This window comes from Camarhynchus parvulus, chromosome 1 (assembly GCF_901933205.1).
Source record: "Camarhynchus parvulus chromosome 1, STF_HiC, whole genome shotgun sequence".
Taxonomy (NCBI): domain Eukaryota; kingdom Metazoa; phylum Chordata; class Aves; order Passeriformes; family Thraupidae; genus Camarhynchus; species Camarhynchus parvulus.
Window position 1 is genome coordinate 17,486,103 of NC_044571.1, and position 24,947 is coordinate 17,511,049.

General features: G+C 42.4%; 2 protein-coding genes across 2 annotated transcripts in view; one reads left to right on the forward strand and one right to left on the reverse strand.

The window, feature by feature from the left end:
- On the reverse strand, positions 1–18,973 carry ZRSR2 (zinc finger CCCH-type, RNA binding motif and serine/arginine rich 2). Its single transcript, XM_030950059.1, is given in 12 exon segments — positions 1–5,026; positions 5,659–5,768; positions 5,949–6,004; positions 8,244–8,457; positions 11,442–11,557; positions 13,657–13,695; positions 16,014–16,100; positions 16,410–16,518; positions 16,818–16,914; positions 17,052–17,067; positions 17,069–17,132; positions 18,927–18,973. Coding segments are annotated over 12 exon segments (1,437 nt in total). The 3' UTR covers positions 1–4,544.
- The window catches only part of CLTRN (collectrin, amino acid transport regulator), a 26,748-nt gene continuing 20,699 nt past the window's right edge, over positions 18,899–24,947 (forward strand). Inside the window, exon 1 of the mRNA XM_030950180.1 lies at positions 18,899–19,017. Coding sequence (XP_030806040.1) covers positions 18,960–19,017 — 58 coding nt within the window. The 5' untranslated portion in view covers positions 18,899–18,959. The remainder of the gene's footprint in view (positions 19,018–24,947) is intronic.

Here is a 24,947-nt window from a genome sequence, read left to right on the forward strand (position 1 = left end):
TGGCTTAAAAAAAAGGGAAATTTTATTACAGTGCTTAACCTGTTCTTGAGCACTTCATTAAAAAATGTTGAGGATACTGTGTCCAAGTTCAGTTATTTACATCCATTTAAATTGTAGAGAAAGCAATAAATTAGCAAGTTTTTGGAAAGCTTGCCACATTAAACATGAAATTTATTTAAGTGAATGTCAAATTGATGGGGGAGGTACCATTTAATTTGAAAATTAAACCACATGTTGAGAGAGATTTCTGGCTAATAGAGACTGAATATTCAGTTCTTTTCATAAAATTCTGAACAAGTCAATGCAATGTTTACAATCCTGGTCGCAACCAAAAATATGTCAGATGAATCTGTTCTCCACCTTTCCAAAAGAACTGAACTCCTTGATCTTATCAGCAAAAGCATGGGGAAAAATTAACATATTTGGGCATTTCTGAAATCAATCTGAAATGAAATTCCGGTTTTTGAATTTCCTGTCTTGTGCAGAAGGGTTGGGGAGAGCTAAAGAATAAGTAGGAATTTCTGGATTTTTCAGGCAAGTTGATTGTTGAGTGTCTTCGACTTCACTGACTTAAGTCTTTAACTCGAAGAGGCCTTCCTGAATATGTGCTGTTCCTTTTGGGGTAAGGCCACAGTGATGTTCACCCTCTGGCTGCCTCTGTCAAGTTCCCATGTACCGTGGGTTACGGCTGTCCAGCTTGCTTTGCAGTCTGTCCCACAGCTCGACAAAGTGTTACCTGTCCATGCCACATCAGTTCTGGTTTTCAGCCATAGATACTCAATTCACCTGATACATCAGTGCTGAGCAGGAGTGTATGTGGAGTAAATGGGGTTCATTTTAATTACAAGCTTACAGTGAAAGCAAAATGAGCTGCACTCTTTGGATGACGTAAGAAAGTAAATTAAGCTTTTAGGTTATTAACTATCATAAACTTCCATCTTTCATGTTTTGTAAGAAGTGCTGATCCAGGACAGGAAGCAATAGCATCTTTTAGCAGGTTCTTGCATGTCTTTAGAAAAAAAACAAGTTATTCAGCGCACAGGAATGTCACTGGTAAACCGGAGGGCATTTTCAGTACACTGAACGTGCTAATGCAAAACTGGATGCAAAACAGCCATGCTGCCATCACAGGGCGTCAGAGTGGGAGAGGAGTCACTAGGGATGCATTTTGGACAATGTGCCCTGTACACAAGGGCTGGTGCCAGAGAGGGAAGGCCTTGTTGGGTGTCCACAAGAAATGCCTTGCATTCAACACACAGACACGTGCCACCCCTCCTCAAGCCCTGATGGGGGTTTGCTACTCTGGACAGGCAGACAGGGAATGAAATCCCACAGAAGTGGCCACCAGCTACAGTTGGAGGGAAGGCTCTGCTGCGAGGGGACAAGCCCAGCTCCCTGATGCCTTAATTCTGCTGGGCAGCAACAGTGCCCATGCCTACAGGGGTTCCCCCTGTGCTGCTGAACAAGGCAGCGCTGCTGCCTGGCTGGGCTGTTCCTCCTCCACTGAAGGGCAGGGCAGCACCTGCTTCCCCATCCTGACTGAAGCAGGGCAGCTGCAGGCCCTGGCACTGCCACCCTGAACCTCTGTGTAAATGCCAGAATTACTCCAAAGCACCTCCGTGATCCCTGCAGAATTCACAACTGAAAAAAAGGTATTTTGAAATAATGCTACTTTTAAATAGTCGTCGAAGACAAAACAAAACTTGGCCCATATTAATTCACTTTATAAGGTCCTTTCCTGTGGAATATGCACAATAACATGCAATGGGAATGGGCTGTTCCTTGCAAATTTAAATCCTTTCCATGTTCTTCTGGGGCTTTTTCCCGTAGGGAAAGAAAATAATTAAGCTTAACATTAAAAAACTTCTAGTCTGTTTGTCTCTCCAGAATAAAATAGCTCACTCAAATAATAAGGAAACACAAAACCATGCATATAACACTACCTAAGATTATGAAGCAGAGAAACAATACTGAAAAATACAAACTCCAAAGTTAGAAAACTGGTGGAATCCCAGGTTTCATGCTAACAAATGCAAGCTAAATGTCAGATCTACAGCACTCAAATTCTGTGTAATAAACGGACATCGTGTGAAAGTGCACGGCAATCACAGCTACCAGTCCTACACTGTACAGGTACAGCCAGCACGTTTGGGTCCAGACCTCAAGAAAAACAAGCTGAAGCTTCAGCCATTGTAATAGCAGAAATAAAGTATATTTAAATTTTTACATGCATTTCTGAGCAAGTTTGGGGTTTTTTTGTTTGTTTGTTTGTTTTAAATACAGCCACTTAGCTTCCCAAATCGTGTTGCAAAACTGTGGGGACAAGGAGCCTAATCACCTGTGGAATTCTCACATGGTTGTTAGTGGGCACTTAGTTTCTAATCCCATGGAGGCCTGGTTTGCTTATTTCACCTGACTGGTCACAGGTTCCCACCACCCACTCCACCACATTTCCTTGATCTGGACAGCTGATTTTGCTGGGCTAATGCTCCATGACATCTGTCCGTGTGACACGGGGTGCACAGTGGGGGCACAAGCCAGCTCTCCCACCAGGAGATCTCTGGGAAGCAGGGCAGCCCAGGGAATGGAGGATGGAACCAGCCTGTGGTGGCCAACTGAACCAGTTTGCCACATGCAGTGCAAGTGACCCAGTGAGACAACTGAGCATCTATAAAAAAATAGAAACCTCAGGGAAAATTTGCCTCTAAGGTGTGGTGAGAAAAAGGTACATTATAAGAAACTGGCAGTAACAAATTTCTCAAATGGAATTAAAAACTTCGTGCTGTCTGTCCTTTGAAATATGCCTTTTAAAAAAGTTATTATTTCAAAAGTCATGCTAATTAATTACAATTCCTACATCTGTTAATAACTAAAACATTTAATGAAATTAACTAAGCTACAGCTCTGCCTAAGTTATGACAATATATCATCAAAGTTGGGTTTGAACTGAACATCACTTTTGTTGTGCTACTCCATATTGGACAAGTTACACATGAAGAAAGAAGGAAAAATATATAATCAGCATGCTAGGTGCACTATGCATTTAGAAAAGCAAAAATATATATATCATATCCAGAAGCAATGTTCACTTGATCTTAACTATCCTGGGGAAAAACATTCTTGCTGTGAGGAATGCTGTTGGTAAAGTTCAGATACCTAGATTTTCTAAGGGAGTTTATGTTACATTGCTGGGAGTTGTAATGAATTCCTATTTGGGAGCACTTCATGCCTGTTTTAGGCTTCTAACTCATGGGGTCTGATTGGCTCTCTGAAGGCAGGAGCCCAGTTCTTTGGAGAGGCTAAAGACAGGGAGGTATCTCTACAGACCGTTAGGGCACCTGCACCTTCGGTGCTACACGCTCTCTCTAAGTGTCTGAGAACACTGAGGTGCCCAAGTTAAAACCTGAAGATAAGCCATGTGAAATACAGTACATCTAACAGCACAAATCTTTTAAATAAAAGTGAAAAAATATTGGTAAGGATTTATCTAACTGCAGGTACTTCGCTAATATAGCTGTCATTTCAAGGAGGTTTTGTCCCAATAATTTCGTTTTTATGTACCCTACTCTTCACCTTGGCTGTAGGAAAGCAAGGCAGTAGGGTGCCTTAAACTATTTGTAAAATAAACCTCAAAAGGCTCTAAGTCAAGTTCTCCTCTCCCAAAACCATGAAATAGTCTTCAGTTTCTTCAGCCACTCTGCAGTCATCTTGACTGAGCCTCCACAATCACATCTTTGGTTCCCTGATGGACACTTTCCACCCCTCCAGCACAAGTTAGGCAGGTCCTTGTCACCTACAAATGGTGTGCAACCAAGAGGTATGCAAAGCAGTTATAACCTCACTCAAGGATTACAGTTGCATGGTCTCCAGTCTCACTTGGGGATTAAGGTACTGAATAAACTGATTGTTTCTCTGTGTACTTTCTGCATGGTTTTAGTCTACTGCAATCCCTACAAGCCATCAGCTCAGCAGCTCAGTCAGGGCCGAGAAAAATCCAACACTCGTGACCAAAAAGCTCCTACTGGGCAAGTACTGTACAATCAAACACTGATGTCTTTGAGATCCCTTTTCTCCAACTCATAAAACGATTATATTTTCTTTGTCTAGAAAGCAATTTCCAATAAACAGATGAAAAACACAAATGGCAATCACCTACACAGACCTGGATCTGCAGTGTGCTGGGGTGTGAATTTACTGCACACTGGCTGTTCTGTACTAACAGTAAACACTTAACATACACATAACAGAAATAAACATATACCAAAGAGGCTTCACCTCTCTATTTGTACTCAGTGTGCATCCAGGTGTAGCAGCTGTTCAGAGGGACAGAGTAGCTAGAGTACTTGACATTCACACCTTCTATAGGACTGAAAACTTTAAATTTTCTCAAGCTTCGCACACAGTAAACTACGTTCCTTTATTAGGAAGAAACATTTTAATGTGCAAGAACACTTTATTTGAAATTCATATATATCTGGTACCCTATTGGGAAGATTTCTTTTTCAGCTCTATTTTTATCAATTAGTGATTTCTGAAAGTAATTCTCACTTTGTTTTGGGAGTTTCACTATTTTTTCCTCTGCTGCTTGATCTCTTTTTACCCCTGCTCCTGGATCGAGAGGAGCTCCTGCTGCGTGTCCGACTGTGACTCCTGCTGCGACTCCGGCTGCGGCTGCGGCCTCTCCTCTTCCTGCCCCTGCTGTGAGACCTCCTCCTCTCTCGGCTCCTGGACCTCCCCGAGCGGCGCCGCCTCTTGTTTTTGCGGCGACTCTTTTTCCTCTCTGATTCTCCGTTTCTGCGGTGGGAATGGTCCGGGCTGGGGCTGCCCCTCCTCCTGGAGCGGCTGTAATAGTCGTCACGATGGCTCGATCGGTTTCTCCTCTCAGAGTTTTTAGACAACTGATGAGTCCGTTCAGGAGAAATACGTATGTCTCTGTTGGCCTCCCAAAACTCGTTGTTTGGATTTTTGAATACGTGAAGAAAGTTGCAGTGTTTCCCTCTTGGACACTTCTGCCTTTCAAATAAACCTGCAACAGATTAGGGTTTGCTTTTTTATGAACCAGACCTGTTAAATCTCTTTCTTCATTATGTACTAACTGGAAGAAATTTAATAAACTAAATTTTGCTTCTCCAAACAGAAGAACATGCATCTGACCACCTATCAATTTAACTCACACAAGATTAATTTTCATTGTGTACTTTTCTTGGAATTAGCTTTTTAACAGCTATGAAGATTGGTTTTAGCTTAGAACAAACTTAATGAAATTAAGTTTTATTTACCTTAATGTAAGAAGGCAAATAAGTCACATGTTATATGTACTGCTTAGAACTGTTGATAGTCCAGAAACTGCCGTTGCTTCTGAAGAGATAAATTAGTACTTCCTGGAGTTTCACCTTAAGATTATTAATTCCAAAGCTAGAATCCAAAACTTTTTTCCCAGACCACGGTAAATCCATTAGAACAATTCAGACACTTACATGACATGGTGTAATACTCCTTTTCTTTCCTGGATCTACACAAGCAAGTTAGAACATTTGTCTTCCAAACCGAAATGAATACAACATTAAGCAGATCTGAACACTACAGCCTAATCCCTCTTTTTCACATCCATGAGTGAGTATTCTTTCAGTAACATACATTCTCTTTTCCAAGACTCACCACATATGGCAGTTTTCCACCTTGTCACAGGACAGAATTCACAATGAAGCTGTCTGCCTGCATACCATCGTCCGCTGAACAGAGCCAGAGCTGCCTGACAGTCCTTCTCCCTTTAAAAAGTAAAAACAACAGATGGCATGACCATCGCACAATCATTTCAGACACCCCCTACCAATTCTGGGTTCCCAGTACAGTGTAAGAATGAACTGCATGGATGATACAAACACTTCTTACTCATCACTCAGCTCTGGAGTTTAGCTGTAACCCTTGGTAAGACTGTGAGTACTTACGACTGGTACTGGACGTACACATTTCCTCGCAGGTGGGGCTCATAGTTGCAACTGACCTGAGGGGATGCAAACATGAAGTTAGGGCAGTGGAAGGTTTATGCTGCACAGCAGCTCACACGTTCTGAGATGGGCAATTCTCATTTAAGACAGTTCATCCATATCAACTTAGAGATGATGTTTTTCAAAACACTAAGTGTTAATAAAACAAACAAACAAAATCCTTTCTGGCTTATGTTTAAATTATGCTTGGATTAACTCTGGGACCTTGGCTTCACTTAGTCCACAGGAAAGCTTGTTTTCCATTGTCTTGCACTTGTCTGGGCCAACCCTATGTGCAACAGCCAAATCCTGCTCTAACAACAATTATTAGTATCCTCACATGGAAAGGAGGGATTCTTTACAGTAAGAGACGCTAGAGCAATGCATCTTCACAGCATCCCTTTAAAATGGCTTCAAAAAGCTGATGACACCATCTTTCATTGTACAGTTCTGAAAAACCTTTTTTGTAATAATTTAGCATTCAAAGTAGATCTAAAGCTCTCAAAAATTAACTTTGAAAAAGCTTGCTGCTAGTTACAGAAGATTCCAACAGGCAGGTCCAGGCAGGTGAAACCCAGTTCTCCAGGACAAACTGTGATTCCAGCCTCTGTTGCCCTCAGGCCTCTTCCAATATTTGCAGCAAACAAAGTTAGCAGCTCCTTTCATCCCTGAACCCTGACTGACCCTCAGGGAATACCTCTGTGTGCTGGATCAGCAAAGGGCTTCAGCCACAATAACAAGAACTTGTATAATTAAGTATTACAGGATAAGGAGTCAAACTATTTGAGATTAAGTGTCAATACAAGAACAAGTGAGAATGATTTTGCCATAGACATTTTTGGGTAGGAAAAGAACCCTAGTGTTCTAAGGTAGTGTTTTATCAGGACCTTCCAGATTCTGGAGCAGCTTCCCAGAAAAAACAGCCAGAATAAAACCTTGGGCTACACTGGAAAAGTCGGTAAGCTGACAGAGGGGTGTGTATAATCTGATTCTTAATGGTCACAGAGGCTCAGCTCACTCACAGTTAAGATCCCTGCAGCCAACATGTTTTTCTGAAGCATCTCTAATGTAGCAAAAATGTCCATGAGAATCATCTTGCTGTTGTACAATTGCCTCAGAAGCCAAGGAATGCCACACTAATAGTCACAGGGACCCAAGCAGGTGCAGCTTAGCACACCTGCACAGAACCATGGTACAAAGCCAAGGACCTGACTTTGCTGATAAGGCATTTCAAGCCACGCTCCATAGGGAATCTGCATCCTGTTTTCTAGTAGAAGACAACTGGCTATTATTCCATGAGTCAAAATATGGAGGGGATGTTCCACTCCTCCAAACAAGTGAAGGTTTCTTACCTATAAAGCTCATAATATAACTACTGAAAACTCACTCCTTCTACTTTCCTCTTGCTTGAAATGCTCATGCCATCTCAGTCCTGAGGCAGCTGTCAGTAGATGAACACAAAAGAAGAAAAGGCACTATATGCCTCCTGGTGACTGCAGGAAAACACTCAGGAATGGCAAGCAGAAAGGGATGCTGCAATAGATTCAGATACAAGGAGATTGCACCATCCAAGCTGCATATTTTCGGGGCAACATGGGACTGTTAGCACACATCATTCATCTCTGAGGTCTCCATTTACAGATCCCTCTTTATCCCCGTAAGGAACAACAATATAAATGGGAAAAAATCAGTACAAAACACTGAGCAAACCAAATGCACAAACTAAGCATGGATGACAAATCTCAAACCCATTTATGTAACTTACCTTTCTATAATTCTTCCTACTGAAATATCTGCTATCTTTTCAGTTCATTGTAATCTGGTTTTATTTTATTCAGCCAGTCCTAAAATGATATTGTTTGGGTGTACACTCCAAATGTATTTCATACCCGCACTATTTCATTCCTTAGGCCCAAATACAGTAGCTCAGATGTATTTATATTGTCTAACAGTGTTAATGGATCCTCTGGGACTTTGCACAGGATAAGAAAAGAAAGGAATATGAGATAAGTGAACTGTTGAGTAGTGTGAATAACGTGCAATATAGAAGCCCAAACTTTTCTAACACTTCAGAGGAATGGGAGAGAAGATTCACCCAGAGTAAGATGGTGCTCTGTAAGAGCAGTGACAAGTTTACAGGTGCCATGAGAGATGCACAGTTTGTTGTAAAGACACAGCATAGTGCCCAGAGGATTTAGCTGGGGCATGCTGGACAGAATTCCTTGTAAGGCTCCTAAACCACACATAGATGCATACCTTGAATTGAACCACCTTCCCCACATTCTGAAATTCAGGGAGCACATCCTCATAGAACTCCAGGAACTGCTGGTAGGTCTCCTCATCACTGTACTCCAGACTGGCATCTGTGTCATAGTCATCCCTCCGGCACTGCTCCATGCCAAAGGTGATGAACATCCCTCGCACCAGCAGCGTCTTGCTCGATGTGGGGTAGTTGTGCTTTCGAGAACACCTGGACAGGTGCAGTGAAGAAAGAGAAGTGGAAAGATTGGCACTTCCAGCAGAAGACACACTTGTTGAAGCTTCAAACATTTGTCATTTTCAGTTACAGTTACTATAAAAGAAAATCCATTACTGGAAGATCAAGATACTTCAATTACTAAACCGAATATTTCAGAGTGAATTTGTACATAACCTTAAGGGTTCCTTAATGCCATTAACAAACACATTCTTGCTTAAGAAAGCAGAACTATAAAAGTTGTAGATATCAGTGTCACAATGAGAGCTGAAGTAATTTCTTTTAGGCTACAAGGGTTAATGTGTTCCCATTTTCTGAGGGGCTTAAAAGACTGTCAGGAGTATTTCTATAAAGAGATTTTAAAGCAAGTCACTGCTCCTCTTTTTGCAAACTGAAAAACTTTTACTGTAGTAGTTTCCATCATATGGGAATGGAAGGTGGGAATGTGGGAAGAACAGCACATTTAGACCTGCACCTGGATGAGTATAAGACTGGTATTTTTCCACTTCTAGCAAAAAAACACCCAAATGAAAACAAACAAATTAAAAAAACCAACAACAAAAAACCACAAACAAACACAACAAAAAAACCCAAAATCGCCCCCCACAAAAAACAACCCCCCAAAAGCCTACAAAAACCAAAAGCCAAACAAACAAAAAGATTCAAAGATTCTTCTAAATCAGTCATATCTTAATCTGCAGCTTGTTGGCAGCCATAAAAGTATTAGATCTCCCTCACCATCCATCATATTCAGGCTACCTCACTAGCATGCTGAAATACAGTTCTCCCCTAGACACCTTTAGATTCAGTAAGAACACAGATGTTCTCCATGTTTATTTCACTGTGTTTTATGACTCCCATTCAGTATATCCCCAAGCAACTGGGTCATGCACTCTCCCAACACTTTTCTCCTTTTCATGACATGACCAGAAAAACATCCAGACTAGTCTAATCTCTTTATGTCACTGGGCAGCACAAAAGAACTGCAGGAAGGTCAGGTCTCAAAATGGACAATTACAACCCAGACTTCAGCTAGGAAGTTTTTCTGTACCCAGTCAATCAGAAATGGACTCTCACCTTCTGGTTGGCCCCTTAGATTTCAAAAAGCAAACAACAAAAAAAAATCCAATCTCAAAACCCTAAACTAAACCAGGAAACAATTAATTTGATGATTATTGTTTTTTTACATTTTAGAAGCTGCCTCCTTCTGCTGTTCAATTTCAATAATAAAACAGAAAATATTAAACCCACCTAATATTGTTTGTGGACAAAATGATATATTCACATGGCAGAACAAAAGGAACCCCAAGGAAAATGAATGACCCAAGAATCCAATATTACTGCAAAATGTTAGGGTTTGAATTACTGGGGAAATTGGTAGTAGCAAACTCAGCCAGTTTCAGCTTATTCAGGACATAGTAAGCTTTGACGAGATTCAATAGTTATTTGTTGATAACACTGGCTGTAAGTTTTTCACAATTCCTTTCAACCCATCCTTCCAGTCCTACCCTAGCTGTACCAGTCCTTCAACTTAGAGACAGCACCAGATGTTAAAATGACCAGATTATGAGGGAAGCAGGTATGTGAAGAAAAAGAAGGAAGATTAAATGGAGGTAGCTGAGATCAACAGGGGTGAAAGAGGAAGGGCAGAATATGATGTTTCTCAGTATTTATTTTCCAAGGGTTATTCATAGTTCAAATGCAAAGTTCAAAGCAAAACTGAGTTTTATGGAATCCATAAATAATCTATGGAAGTTATCACCATTAAAGATCACTACAACAAAAATACTGCAAAGACTACAAAGACCCAGACATTTGAAAAAAAAATGCTGTCTGCAGTGATATAGCTGGTGAAATTTTTATTATGGAATTCAACACATATTTCAAAATAGGAAAAAAAAAAGATGTAAACTTGAAGCTTCCATATAGTTGAATTATCTTATAATTATCCACAATATACATCACACTGGAACAAATTACTCCCAGGGTAAAGAAAACTACAATAGCTAGACTGCACATGTTTCAGTGATACAAGTTAGTAAAATAACCTTGTAAGTTTTTGCTGAAGATTCATGTAATAAATATCAGAGTCCTTCCCTGCTAAGCTGCTGTTTCTCCTTAGCACAAAAAAAATCAGGGATTCTCAAACCAGAAGCTGCATTTGGGTCATCATTGTTCCTGGTCGCCAATGAACATGTACTCACTCCATAAACTCATTTATACTTCTGGTTTCCTCTGCATCCTCTGGGAACAAGTTTGCCATTTGTTTCATATAAGAAAGTCTTTCCTTTGTCAAAGCTGGTAAACGTTCTGAAACATCTGACTAAATTGCAAATAATCATTCCCACCCTACTCCTGAGTTTGCTGTTCATCTACCACAGTCCTCTTCCATCCCCCTCTTTGAAAGCAGAGTCTGGACTTGTCAGCCACTTCCACAGAGATGCTCCTCATCTCTCATCATCCTGATGAGCTTCTCTGTTCTTCCCTTTAACTGCACTTCACTCCTGAGACAGGGGCATCCTGTCAGTGTACCAGAATCACAACTGAATGCATCACACATTCAAATAGTGAGAACTCTGGAAGCTACCTAACAACTTTCCCAATTGTGCAGATTTACCTTAACTTACTTTCTTTAATCCACTTGGGATTTGAACATATGCAAATTAGAAAATATAAAAAACTAGCATCTGACATATCAGACCTGTACTAATAACAGACCATATACATTCTATCAGAATATACCTGTGCATGACTCTAGGCTAAGAAAAAACAATGTAACCAGAATGCACCATCAGTAATATGCCGTAACAATAAATAGCTCAATTCCAGCCAGGCAATGCTCTGCTCTCAGTCCACATCCAAATACACAGAAGTATTTTATGCAGCATTTTTTCCTCAGTTTGCTTATGACCTAATTAAGTTGCCTTTGTTTTATCTCCCCAACACACTTCTATCCTGGTAAATATTCAATGGATTACCTGTCTCCAAATCGGCAGGAACCTGTTTTAATATAAAATGGACAATTTGCTCTGTCCTTCTCTGTTCCCAGATTCTCTGGGGGCTCTGGGTTATGCCAACTCACACCATTCTCCAGCTGTGGAAGAAACATTAAAATAGACAAAATTTAGAAAACAGGAAAGAAACGGAGTGTCAAAAATAAAACTTAACAACTGAATTCACATGCAGTTATGAGAGCTATGCTTCTACAAGGCAAGCTGAACCTATTTAAAGCATTGTTTTTCAAAGCTGCCCTGTGCCTTGGGTCTCACTTTATACATCTGTGTCATGGTTTAACCCCAGCCAGCAGCCCCAGAGAGCCACTTGCTCACAGCCCCACCAAGTGAGATCAGGGAGAGAATGGAAGGGTAACAGATATAAAACTCATGCATTGAAATAAAGACAGTTTAAGAGGGAAAGCAAAAGCCAGGCAAAAAAGCAAAGCAAACCCAGGAATTAATTCAGTGCTTCCCAGGTGCAGGCAGGTGTTCAGCCATCTCCAGGAAAGGAAGGCCCCACCACGTATAACAGTGATGTGGGAGGACAAACACCTTCATGCCAAATGTCCCCCTATTCCTTCTTCTTCCCCCACTTTATACACTGAGCAGGATGTCAGATAGTCTGGAACATCCCTTTTGTCAGTTGGGGTCACCTGTCCTGGCTGTCTCCTCCCAACCAACCATGTACCCTCTGCCTCTTCACCAGTGTGGCAATAAGAGAAGCAGAAAAAACCTTGGAAGAAAAGGTCTGTGTAGGCCCTGCTCAGCAATCACAAAAACATCTCCACACTTTCAACCTTATTTTAAGTGTAAATCCAAAAGAGAACCCTATACTAGCCACCATGAAAAAAATTAACTCTACCCCAGCCAAAACCACCACAACCTGGCAGAGAGAAAGCTGAGACTATTTACTTATTTTTCTCTGCAACAGCCCAAAGCTCAGCAAGCTCATCGTTATCACTGTTATGTGCATCTAGAAAAGGCTAAAATAGAAGTAACCTGCCAAAGGACAGAATTTTAAAAAATTAAATTCATATAGTTAGCACTGGAAGTAAAAGTGTCCATACTGATCATCTTGTGTCATTAGGAATTCTCTAATTCAAAATGGCCTCACCAAGTTGCAAGCCTTGAATGACTACAACCAAGACACATATTTTAAAAGGAATTTTCATTCTAACCAAACAATCTGTAAAGCTTGTTCCTAAGTTCTCATTTTAAATCAACTGAAAATTCTTTTTACTCACAAGCAGCATTTGACCCAGATACCAATTCTGCTCATGACTCGCAGCCATAATTTGCTATCACCAGAACAGCCCTGTTATGTCAGCAGTAAATGAACCCTGAACTGCTACTCTAATGCAGTCTCTAACATACCACGTTTCTGACTATTCCTTTGCAGACATGACTGCTAATGCATCTTGAGCTCTGGGCAGGCAGCACTTCAGAGCAGTTTCCTACCCATCTTATGAAACAGATTCCCTACCTAAAGAACTGTTTAAACATAATTTGGAACCAAATGTAACTCCAATGTAGCTATGGTAGTCAATAAACAATGGATAACTAGGTTAAAACTTATTTTTCAGATTCATGGTTTAAACAGAGCAGGAATCTTCACAAGTTTAACCATATGACAGGGATAAAAATCCAAATTATTCTTTAAGGCAATCTCTAAGAGACACATGGAAACTGCAGTTTTCTTTTCTACACACTGCCAGTTTGTGATCCATGCTCTTCCAGGCATCCAAGCAGTCAAGCTGCTCCCTTCCCCACCTTTTTTTCCTTTCCGTAAGGATCTCTACCACTCAATCCTCTTATTTAGAGCCTGACATCTGCTTAAAAAGCCACGTTTATCTTGCCACCCAGGACTGACAGATTTATTTAGAATTACAATTCACAAATAAACCATCATGCACAGTGGTTTTTAACAGCACACAGCAGTATTTCCAGGTTCATTTTGACTCAGACCTCCTGAACAGTCATCAGCATGCACAACTGCACTGCCACCAACCAGCCAGAAATATGCTTAATTATGTTCCACCCAGTAAATAATTGTTTACAGCTCATGCAAGCCACTATATATTAAATTGATTCAGGCCATTAGGTTCTGGAGAGCAGATGGACAGCATGCTAGAAGGCAAACACTGGATGGAAATTAAATTACTTTTCAGTTCTTTTTTCAGAAAGTCTCTGAGCATACCTGGCTTTCAGCTTGATCCAGCATCCTCTGCACAGCTGCCTATAAATGGTGCAAACACAGGACTAGTGAAAACCCTGAGGATACACAAAACATCTGGTTTCTTTAGTTAAGAACCTAATTTACAATGCTCAGTGATTATGCATAATGAAGGTGTGATGGGGTTTGCTTTAAAAATGGGAGATTTACTTTGGCTCTGTAGCAATTCATGTACTACAAAGCTGTTAAAGGATACATCAGACAAGACCCTCACGCAGATGATCTTCTAAACTAAATGACAGACAACAGAGAAGTTTAATTTTCTTTTTTAAAACTATCATAGAACTATTGATGCTTAAATCTATCTGCTGCTCTAGCACACAGCCTGGTTACAGGTGAGTCCATAATCGTTCAGTTGCACGAAATGTTTTAACTTACACATTTCATGCAACACACAGAAAAATGCAATGCTTAGTGAGCCTCTGTTAAAGCAAGAGATATAACTGGTAAGAAACTTAAACATTGCAAGTTAACCACATCTAGCCTTCCAAATACAGGAAAGCAATTAGGATTTTTTTCCTTCATTTTTCTAAGTGGGCTGAGCATAACAATACAACTCTCCAAAACTGGCTGGACACTACTTCTAATAAATTGCGCTATGAAGTTCCTAGAAAAAAGATATTTTAACATAATCAGTACAAGAAAATATGCTAGGACTGGAAGAGAATTAATTAAATTTTAAAAGAGCAAATGAAAATTAAAAAATGCAATTAAAGATGAGGTCCCAGACAGCACCTGGTACTGATCACCAAGGATGTTAGATAGTACCCGCTCTAATAAAGAAAAATTAAACAGAACAAACAAAACTCCCTGAACCACACAAAAAAACCCCAAAAAAAAACAAAAAAAAAAAACAAACAAAAAAAAAAAAAAAAAAAAACAAAACAAAAAAACCCACCAAAACAAAGAAAAAACAAAAACAAAAACAAAACCAAACAAAACCCAAAGCCAAAACTAATCCTTCACCCTCTCCAAAAAAGCCTCTAATCACCACCACCCATCAAACTAGAAAATCTATTTCTTCATTTTAGGGAGGGAAATTATTTTTTTTATTGTATCACTGTTAGAACTTGAATAAACTGCTGTTTCAAGACACAGGCAAAACCAATTAAACAACTTTCTGCTGCTAAAATGGGTGGCTCTGCTTTTAGCTGGGTAATCAGTTTCCCTCTGGGTGCCTGTCATTGCCCTCTATAAGCCAATTTAACTCACTATCCCCAGAAATAATAACCCAGAAAAACACAAAGCAAAGAATCCAACAACCAAATAAAAAAGAAAGCTGCTTCCATCTAGTTCAGGGACACCAGTTATCCCACAGAGGGCTTGGGCACACCCAAACACAACGACAGAGGGGAGGAAATAAAATCCTGCTGTTATCATGGCTCAACTCTCTCCAAACTGCATCTCAACCCTAAATAAAGGACACGAGCATAATTTTGTCTCCCTACTCTGCAAAGACAGAAATGGACACCTGAACACCAGAGGAAACAAGACAGGAAATACAATAGTTGCTGTTCTTTGGCATCCCTCATTCAAGTGTTACATCATCACTGGCACAGCCACTAAGTGTCTGCTCATGGCTCCTCTCCGCTGTGGCTATCAGACACAGCTCCCAGAGAAATGACTGGAAACTTTGTGACTGTGGAGAATCTAAAGTGACCAGAGCCTAGAAAGCTGCAGTCACTCTTCAGTGGCAGTAAGAGGCTAGTCCTCACACTGGATTACTGTACAGGACACCTTACATCCAGGTCAGTGAACTTGTAAAACTTAAGACAAATGTATCATTAACAGAAATGTTATCAATGACTTGTATCTTCAATATCATTTTTATTCCACCCAAGGAGCTCTGAAAAAAGATACATCCTGTTGGATGAGTCAGGTAAAGAAGAGCTGTAACACATCTTTTGATTAATAACTGTGTTAAGGAACAGCAGCAATGTACTTCCATATTCCATATCCTCTTTGGGCATTTTCTTCAGCACTGACTGTGTTTAACTGGGACATTAAGGAAGGATTATGTTTAACACATGATGCAGAAAGTGCACTTATCAGAACCTGCACTGGCACAGTACCTTTGTATTCACCTGATGTAAACAATTACATACTGTGAACAACCAGATGGGTTAACAGGAGTTACACTTCAGTATATGGAGCCCCTGGATGCTCTTTAACACTGAAGAATGGTTTAGGAGCTTAGACAGAATGGGTTAACTAATGCATTTGCTAATTATAAAAAAATCCCTTTTCAACATGCACAACTGTTGCATCTGATCATGTCACAGGATATATAACATGTATATCCTCCCACCACCAAGAATCACCTCTCTCTCTCTCTTCTCCTGTTGCTTCTGCTGTGCCACTTCTCTCTCTTTTCTTTGCTGCTCTTCCCATTCTTCTTTGATCTTCCTCTTTATGACAGAAAAAAATAAATTAAGGAACAATGCTTTACAATCAAAGTCAAAAGCAGCATGTTGCATTACAACTCCTTGACCATTAAGTTTTCATCCAGTCAGAAGCAACTAAATCTGACAAAAACCCTTTTAAGAGCTGTTGTTTTCTTCTCTTCTCAATTCTGCTTTTCTATACAAAAGAGTGGAGAGTCTATGCTTGCAAACACACCAGCATCAAGAAAAATGGGTCCATCACAAAACAATGAAAGTTACTATACTCGGCTACCTTGTTGCCTAGCACAACTCTAAGGTTTTACATCTTTATACCTCTTCTTCCTCTTGACGCTTTCTTGCAGCCTCTTCTTTTTCTTTCTTTAGCTTGAACTCTTCTTGGGCCTTTTCTTCTCTCAGCAACCACTGCTCATGTAGTTTTTGTCTACCAAAGAAACCAGACACCATTCAGACCACCAACTTAAGGACTACCCATGACTGATGCAACTGTCATAAAAACAATTCAATATTGTATTTATTACTACAGTAACTGCAACTTACCTAATCTTATTTAAAAGAGAAATTTCCATAGGAATCATTCAGGCTTTAGAAGAAAGGACTGTGTAGCCTGACATATTCAATAAAGACTGTGTTTCACAGAATATATTTGAACTTTTCAAAGTATTAAAATGGAATTGATTAAAAAGTGTTTATTGCATATATGCCATTTTCAAGATTTCTCACCTTTCTGCCTCAAGTTTTTTTTCTTCTTCTTCTTCCTCCTCTTCTTCCACTTCCTCCTCTTCCTCCTCAGACACAGATTCATCTTTTTCTGCAGCTTCTGAAAAAAAGCACAATTCAACACACCTACACAACTGCATGCTATGGCCAACACAGATACACAAAATGATATCTTAAAAAAAAAATCCTCACTAGTTCACTTCTAGTTCCACTGACAGTACCAAACACTTCAGTTACCTGAGTCCCTTAGTTTTGGCAAGCGCCTGCCGCTTTTTTTTCCTCTTCTCCTTCTTCAGAATCGCTCTGTACTTTTGATGGCTGAGGATGAGAGAACAATGATTATGTTAAAACAGCCAAGCAAATACTTTTTACTGTCATACATGCACTTAAATTTCCTTCAGCAATACAAAATCCCACAAACTGCAAAATTACAGGCATTTATATGAAACAGTAACTCCACAGCAGCATGTGATGTGACAATGAAATCTGTAAATCTGTGGCTGTGCTGTTCAGACTTGCACATGGGCAGCAGCAAGAAGACACCTCACATGGGGTCTCATCTGAGTTCTGAAGTACTCAACATCATCACCAACTCCATGAAATCTCCTTCAGCTCCTAAAACCTGGTCACTAGATAAGGGAGAAAAACTTGGGCATCTCCTACCCTACAATTCTGGTACAACTTTCAGCACATTCTAGTCTTTCTTTTATGGGACATGAAATTTCAAGTCCTTTCTTTTCTCTTTTGTTATTTTCCACACACAGCAGTCTCAATGCACAGCTAACAAAACACACTCCACAGCCCGCAGAGACAATGCTCAGCACTGCTCTTCTGCTACAGAAGCTTGGCCACACTCTTCCTTGCTTGTTTGACAGCTTTGAACAGCTGCCTACAAGCAGCACCATGTTTTCACTATGGTTAAAATACCTCTAATGTCTGAAGCATTTTCACATCAAGCTCTTTTCTGTCAGGTTTCATTCTATCTTTCCTTTTCCTAGCCAGGTGATAATGGAGAAATAGGAAGGAGGGATCATCTTCTGCTCTTGTCCTTGTGCCAGACCAAATGCTGATAGGAGATTACTACCTTCCCCTCTTGGAGTGTGTAATTTCAAAAGATTCCACAAGTGTAACTCAGCCAGCCAGCCAGAACTTCACCCACATCTCCAGTCCTGTTCAGGATTGCCCACATCCTCACTACCTGCACACCTGTGCATGCCAAGGTGACACCGCGGTGCTTGTCCCGGCAGCAGCGCCTGCCCGCACAGACAATGTCACCACCTGGGCCCTCTGCCTCTGCCCCGGCCAGCCTGGCCGATTCTCACCTCGGGTCCCTGCCTGAAATGGATCGCATCCCTCAGCAGGTGCCTGGGGCTGACAAGCGAGAAACTCCTTCCCAGTTCCTGGGAACCTCTTTTTCTTGAAACCCAAGGAAGGAAGAGACGGAGGGACTCCCCTTACTCCCGGGCCAGCACAGGAGAGGTGGGCACACAGCTGACGCGCAAGTGGCGCCCAAGCCGCTCCAGGGCTGGGCTTCGCCTCTCCCTCCAGCCGCAGGACACCGGAAGCGAGGCCTGGGCAAACCCCTGCAGACCCCGGCCAGGGAATCCCCCTGCGAGCACGGCTACCCTGCCCACGGCCTCCGCGGCGGGGCTGGCCGGGGCTCAGCCTGGGCACGCACATGCCGCTGCCTCCCCGCGCCGCGGCCTCCGCTGTCCCTCACATCTCCCAGTGCCGCCGCTTTCCCGGGCGCGGATCGCTGTCCCGCCCCGCCGCAGCTGGGGCGGGCCGGCACGGCGGCCCCGCTCCCCCCGGATCCGGCCGGGGACGGGACCGGCAGCGCCCCCGCCCGCTGCTCCGCGCCGGGCCCGCTCGCCGCCCGCAGCGCGGCCGCGTTCCCGTCCCGAGAACCACCGAGCCCAGTTCCCCCGTCCCGCCGGGCCACGGCCGCGCGGAGCTGCGCCACTGCCGGGCCTGGCCACGGGGCGGCCTCAGCCGCGGCCGTCGTGCGCTCGGGCGGTCCCGGCCAGGACGGGGCCACAGCTCTCCGCAGGGACTCGCGGGCCCTCCCCCTTGCCCCGGGGGCTCCCAGCCCCGGCCCGGCCGCGGCCTCACCTCGGCTTCCCCAGGGGGGGCTCGGGCACCAACATGGGCGCCGCCATCTTGCGGGAACCGACGGGACGTCACGTGACCCCGCGGCGGAAGGGTGCGCAATCGGTTCCGGCGGCCGCGCGCGGGGCTCGGCGCGCGCCGAGGTCCCCGGGCTGAGGGCGGCGGGGTCGGTGCGGGCTGAGGGCACGGACAGGCGGCACCGAGGGCGCGGAAAGGGGGCACCGGGGGCACGGACAGGGGGCACCGGGGACAGGGAAAGGCGGCACCGGGGGCACGGACAGGGGGCACGGACAGGCGGCATTGGGGAGCCCGATTTACAGAACTGTCCCAAGGACCGCAAGCGAGGGAGTGCAGAGAGCGTTCCGTTGTCACGGAATCCCTGAGTGGGTCAGGTTGGAAGGGACCACAGTGGATCATCTGCTCCAATCTCCCTGCTGAGACATGGCCATCCCAGGGCGCAGGGCTGTGTCCGGACGGTTCCTGAATATCCCCAGTGAGGGAGACTCCACACCCTCTCTGGGCGATCTGTTCCAGTGTTTGGTCACATGCAGCAAAGAAGTTTTTGCTCCTGTTCAGGTGGAATTTGCTGTGCAGCAGTTTCTGCCCGTTCCCTCTTGTCCTATTGTTTGGCACTGCCGAGAATATGAACCCCGCTGGACCCATCCTCTGACGCCTCCTTTTAAGTATTACTATGTGTTGATGAGGTCTTCTCTCGGTTGTCTCCTCAGGGCTGAACAGGCCCAATTCCCTGAGCCTCTCCTGACTCTGTGGGATGTCCTCAGTCCTGTTGGGTACCTGGGTGCCCGTGCAGTGCTGCCTGAGCTTGCCTGGGATGCTGCTGCCCATGGCAGTCACTGACACTCCGGGCAGTGCCTGCCTGCCCACAGCCTGTGCTCTGTGTGGGAGCTGCCTTGGCTGTGTTGGGAATTGTGTGTGGGAGCGGGGTGTTCAGTGCCTGCCATGAGGGGAGCTTTCAGTGTGTCCCTTGGCTGCTGTGAGCATGGCTGCCCTGCCCCACAGCCTCTCAGAGCTGGGGGAAGTCACAGTTCCCGTGCATTGATCAATGTAACTCACACTGCTGATGTATTCCCATCATCGTCTCTGAGGCATTGTACCTGACCTGATTATAAACGCATTTCATGCAGGAAACTATTCCACACAGACCCTCCTGGGCGTGATGGGTGGAAATATGCAAGTTGTCAGTAATCAGTTCCTCTGTGACAGGAGTGATAGATGGCAGCTTTCAGAGGCAGTGTGCTTGCAGCTTTCATTTGGGCATGTTTTGCATAGCCATTAATAAAGTACATTGTTGATTAAGGTCTAGATTACTCTCCTAAACCACAACGTAGGAGCTTATTTCTTACATCCTGGAGGTAGTACACTGCAGGAACAGCCAGAGCTGGTGATGGTGAAGCACACCACAGCAGGCTCTGTCAAAATCTGACTAATTGACTGTGTTGTTCATTAACAGCATAATGAGTATCCTCTTTCTTACTCTGAAGCTCAGTGGAGTTATTCAAAGCAAGCATGTGACTGCTGTAGTCAGCAGTTACATTTGCCACTTGACCAATGAATATTCAGACCATGACCTCTCTGCTGTTACTGAACCATGTGCCAGATCCTAGACTCTTAAAATTAAGGAGCTGTCATCAGTAGTACTTCCACTGCTCCTTGTGCAGAACATACATGTAAAGTAACACATAATTTGCTGTTTCTTGGATACAGAAGATGGCAGTATTGGGCATTTAACAACTGATGAACCATTGGCACCCATGAAAGTTTTGAAAAAAACAACCAAATGTGTTTCATAATCTTATGTCATTAAGAAATTATAACTATAGCTTTCATCCTCCCATCAACAGAGGAAATGCCATACTATTAACCTTCCTTTAAGCTATTTATGAGTCAAAATTGAGAAATTCTGTAATTTCTTTCTTTTGGTATGCTACATTTCATCATGACATTTTTCCAATATTCTTGGGGAAGGCACCATCTTAAGCTTATATATTTCAGCAATTAAAAGCAGGATCTCATTTTAAGAAAACACAAAACATAACAGCTATTAGAGATATCCAGAATGATTCTGGAAAAAGCTTTCATTCTTTTCAAAACAAGGATACACAGTTGCATTTTTCTCTGTTTTGTGTATTTTTATTAGTTTATACACATGTAGCAGCTTGGTTTTCAAGTCCAGGTGCAGACTTCCATACAATTTAATTGATAGAGTGTCAGAAAGAAAAAGATATGGCAATTCCAGGCAAGAGCCATTCACATATCCAAAGTACTACTGCATTCCAGTCAGTAGCTGTTATTCCTTACACTGGAATTATAGACCCCAGGCCTTCACAAGCCTAGTTTATTTTTGTGGCAACCTTCAGGTTTTGGAACTCACTCTTTCATATTTTCTAAAGAGAAATACTCTTTCATGGTCCAGTACCACATGAACCCTCTCATGAGAAGGTCAATGCTGGATGCACAGATTGTACTGTGTGGGAAGCCCAGAACAGAGAAACTTTTATCTTACAACTTGTAGTTATGTACCATGCAAGTAGTAACTACCATGGATGTCCCACCTTGCACTGCAAATCCCTGTGTGTCTTTCCAGATGTATGCACAGAGCTGTGCATGCACAGTTGAGCATCTCTCTGTTGAAGTGCAGTGACTCTCTTTGACACACATTTGAACTTCCTTCCCCTGTGGCTCTTCTGGTTTCCATTTCTTGTATTTTCTGCCATTGTAGAGTAACATAAGCAGATAAGAAGGGTTCACTCTCTTTGTTGTATGCCCCAGCCCTCTGTGGAAAAAAGAAAGATACATTTGATAAGCATACAAATTATGTAAAATTGTCCTCACTATAATATTTGCCATATGCTCCAGGAGAAGAGTGGCACCTTTCCTCATGGAATTGTACATCTGTTTGTTTCTTTTTTTTTTTCCCTGGATGATGCAAATGGAAATAAGAGAATACGAGGGGCAGTCAAATGTCAGTCAAATCACTCGCTTGGATTTGTCTGACCCAGAGGATATGTGCTAAGTAGGAGACCTCCAGGAAGTGTGGATTTGGGATGGGTCAGTTTTCATTGACACTTCTTGCTGTGTTTGTATAATAAACGTGACAATGAAGGGGTGGCAACAGCACCATCCTCCCACCCCCTCCATGCTGGAAGTCTCTGCTCACTCTCAGTGCCAGCCCTGCTGTGGGCTGTCCTTGGTGCTTTCCACTGCAAAGTGCCCTTTCCAAGGTGATAGATGGGAATGCTGGCGAGTGCATCCTTCCCCCACCTGCACTACTGTGCAGAGCTAAATGATTTCTCACCCACTGTCTGCTTCTGTGAGCGCTAATAAAAACTTGGTGACCGCCACTTCTGCACTGTTACAGTGGTGACTGTGGTGGCAGTCCTCGTTCAACACCCTGTTCCCCCATGTCTTCTGGAAGTGACAATGCAGTGTTTGTCATTTCCACTGCACCCAAGGAACTGCAGAGCACTGTGCACAACTGCAGGTCGGGTCTGCAGTTCTCCAGGTACATTTCCATGAGTGACTAAAGCTGACAGTCACACATTGGCTCTTTCCTCCTAAGAATTGGACACAACTCTTTGAGACTAAAGATTAACTTCCTCAGAGTTTAAAATTGTTAATTTGTCAAATTTGAAAACTGAGGTTAAGTTTAGCCATAGTTGTTAATTAACTTGTACAATAGCTATCAATATTTTACTTCCCTGGGATTTTCCATTTCCAAGACATTGAAAGGAGCAGAAAAAGTACATTACTAATCATATGGAGAAGATTGAGGGGATTTGTTTGTTTTACCAAGTCATATGCTTTCATGACTTTTCAACAAATTTCTCCTGATTTGTTCAGTACTCCAAACTTTGATGTATTTTTAAATATGTACATACAGATTATACATGAACTTCTGTAGATAAAAATACTGAAAAAAATTACAGAGATACTCTTATTTTCAGCTAGGCAGACAAATTCATTTGGTACAATAAGGAAATAATTCTTTGCACTAGTTCAATGATATTTCTGGAATGCAGATCATGCATGAAGTTCTTCATGGCTATGACCTGCAGCTCCACAGTAGTTAGGAAAAACAAAGATAGTATAAAAGAGGAACTACTTAGAAATCTAACACCTCACAAAGTAGTCAGTTAAAAACATGCCTTGCATATGTGCCGGAAGATTGTCATTTATTCAAGCAAACTGATGCCTGACTGATTAATCAGTGGCAAACAAATGCAGACATGCTTAAACAGTGCTGTGTATCTGGCCAAAATGGAAGCAGAGAGGCTGGGCAGAAAGTTATCCATGCATGTAGATTTATTACAAAGATACGAAGTGGCAGAATGTCTGTCTGTCCTTTTAGGTTATACAGATATACTCCATTTGTAAACTGAAAAGTTGCAGTGCTTTTTAAGACACTATTTAAAAATACCATTAATTTGAAGCAAAGTTATCTTCCTGCTAACACCTGGTATATTCTTGCATGTCCACCTGGCTTATTTGAAAACTGTGCTGGCTTTGGGAAAAGATTTATAGATGTGTAGCAACTGGTGCAGCACTCTGTGCATGTACAGTTGGATATGCACGTGGGCCTTCAGCTGGATGCATTTGGCACACATCCCCGTTGCTGTGCGCGTATATATCAACTTCATGATGCTCTCCCTGTGAGCTCTGAGCTGGGGTGTTTATCACACTGCTTCTTCTCCTGACCTCCTCCCCTCTCTGCTGGAAAAAATAATTTGTCTTCCTTCTTACCAGCAAGACAAATTGGGGAAAATCAGCCATCCTGGCTGGAATTCAGCAGCTCTGATCAGGGAATCCAGTCATGTCCTCTGAGTTTGTTCCTGCTGGGTGTCGTGTCCCTTTGCTGTACTTTGACACTGGCCCCATGCAATTCTGAGGGGAAGAACTGATTTGTGGTGTTTTACAGAAGGGGGAAGTGGTGATGCTGTGTATCACACTCAGTTCCATTTGACTTCTGGCAGCAGGGAAAGAATGCTTGGCTTTTCTTCTCTCTTCCCAAGTTCTCCAGTGTTTCCTCCAAAGGTACAAAAAAGTTCATGTGTTCGCTTTTGAAGCAATGCACATGAATTTACCATGAAACTGACTGCATTCACATTCTTTTAAGATTTTTTTAAGTTACAAATGCTACAGAAACCTGATAGTCCTTCATATATCTGTACATTTTTCAGTGTGCTCCTTTTGGTGTGCATATACACAGCATGTTAATTTAAGCTGTCATTGGAAATGAATGCATCACTTTTTTGTTTTCATAGGCATAGATTGAACATATGAGCAGATAATGTATCCAATAGTTTTGTACCCAGACTGGATTGCCTAGTGAGAGCAAAGAGGTGCCTGGGAATCAACTTGGTGAATGACTTTTAAAGATGGGCTATCAAGTCCTTTAACAGTGGCCTCTAAAAACAGTTTAAATTACTGAAACAGTAAGTCCTCTGCTACCTGAAAGTCTGAGTATCTAATGCAGTAAATATTGGTTATTGTTTTTCATAAATTTAGCCCACAATTAAGTCAGATTTTCTTACTGTTTGTCATTCATGTGAAGCTCTTCGGGTTTATAGTCTCAGGACACTTCTTGGTGCTAAAGGACCAACTGAAAGTAATTCTGAAGTGATCTTCAAGGTAGGAACTAACCATTAATCAGAGCGGCTGCAGGGGGAATACAGCAACATAATGAAATAAAGTAATCCTGTCTTGCTGCTTAGATTGCAGACACTGTGCAAATACCTGCAATACATATCAGTTTCTGAATTCTTTTTCCTCCATATTTATTTATTTATCTTGGTAAACATTTGATTAATAGTGCAGAGTGCATTAAAATCTTTCCACATGTGTGTGTAGACATATACACAGTGGGTCATGTCTACAAAACAAAAATACATTCCTTTTCAACGGGCTTCCTACTAAGTCCTTTATTGCACCTCTGCTTATTCTAGTTGCTACCATAATAAGCCTCTGACAGGAAAAACGTATTTCTCCCTACATATAACAGTTCTT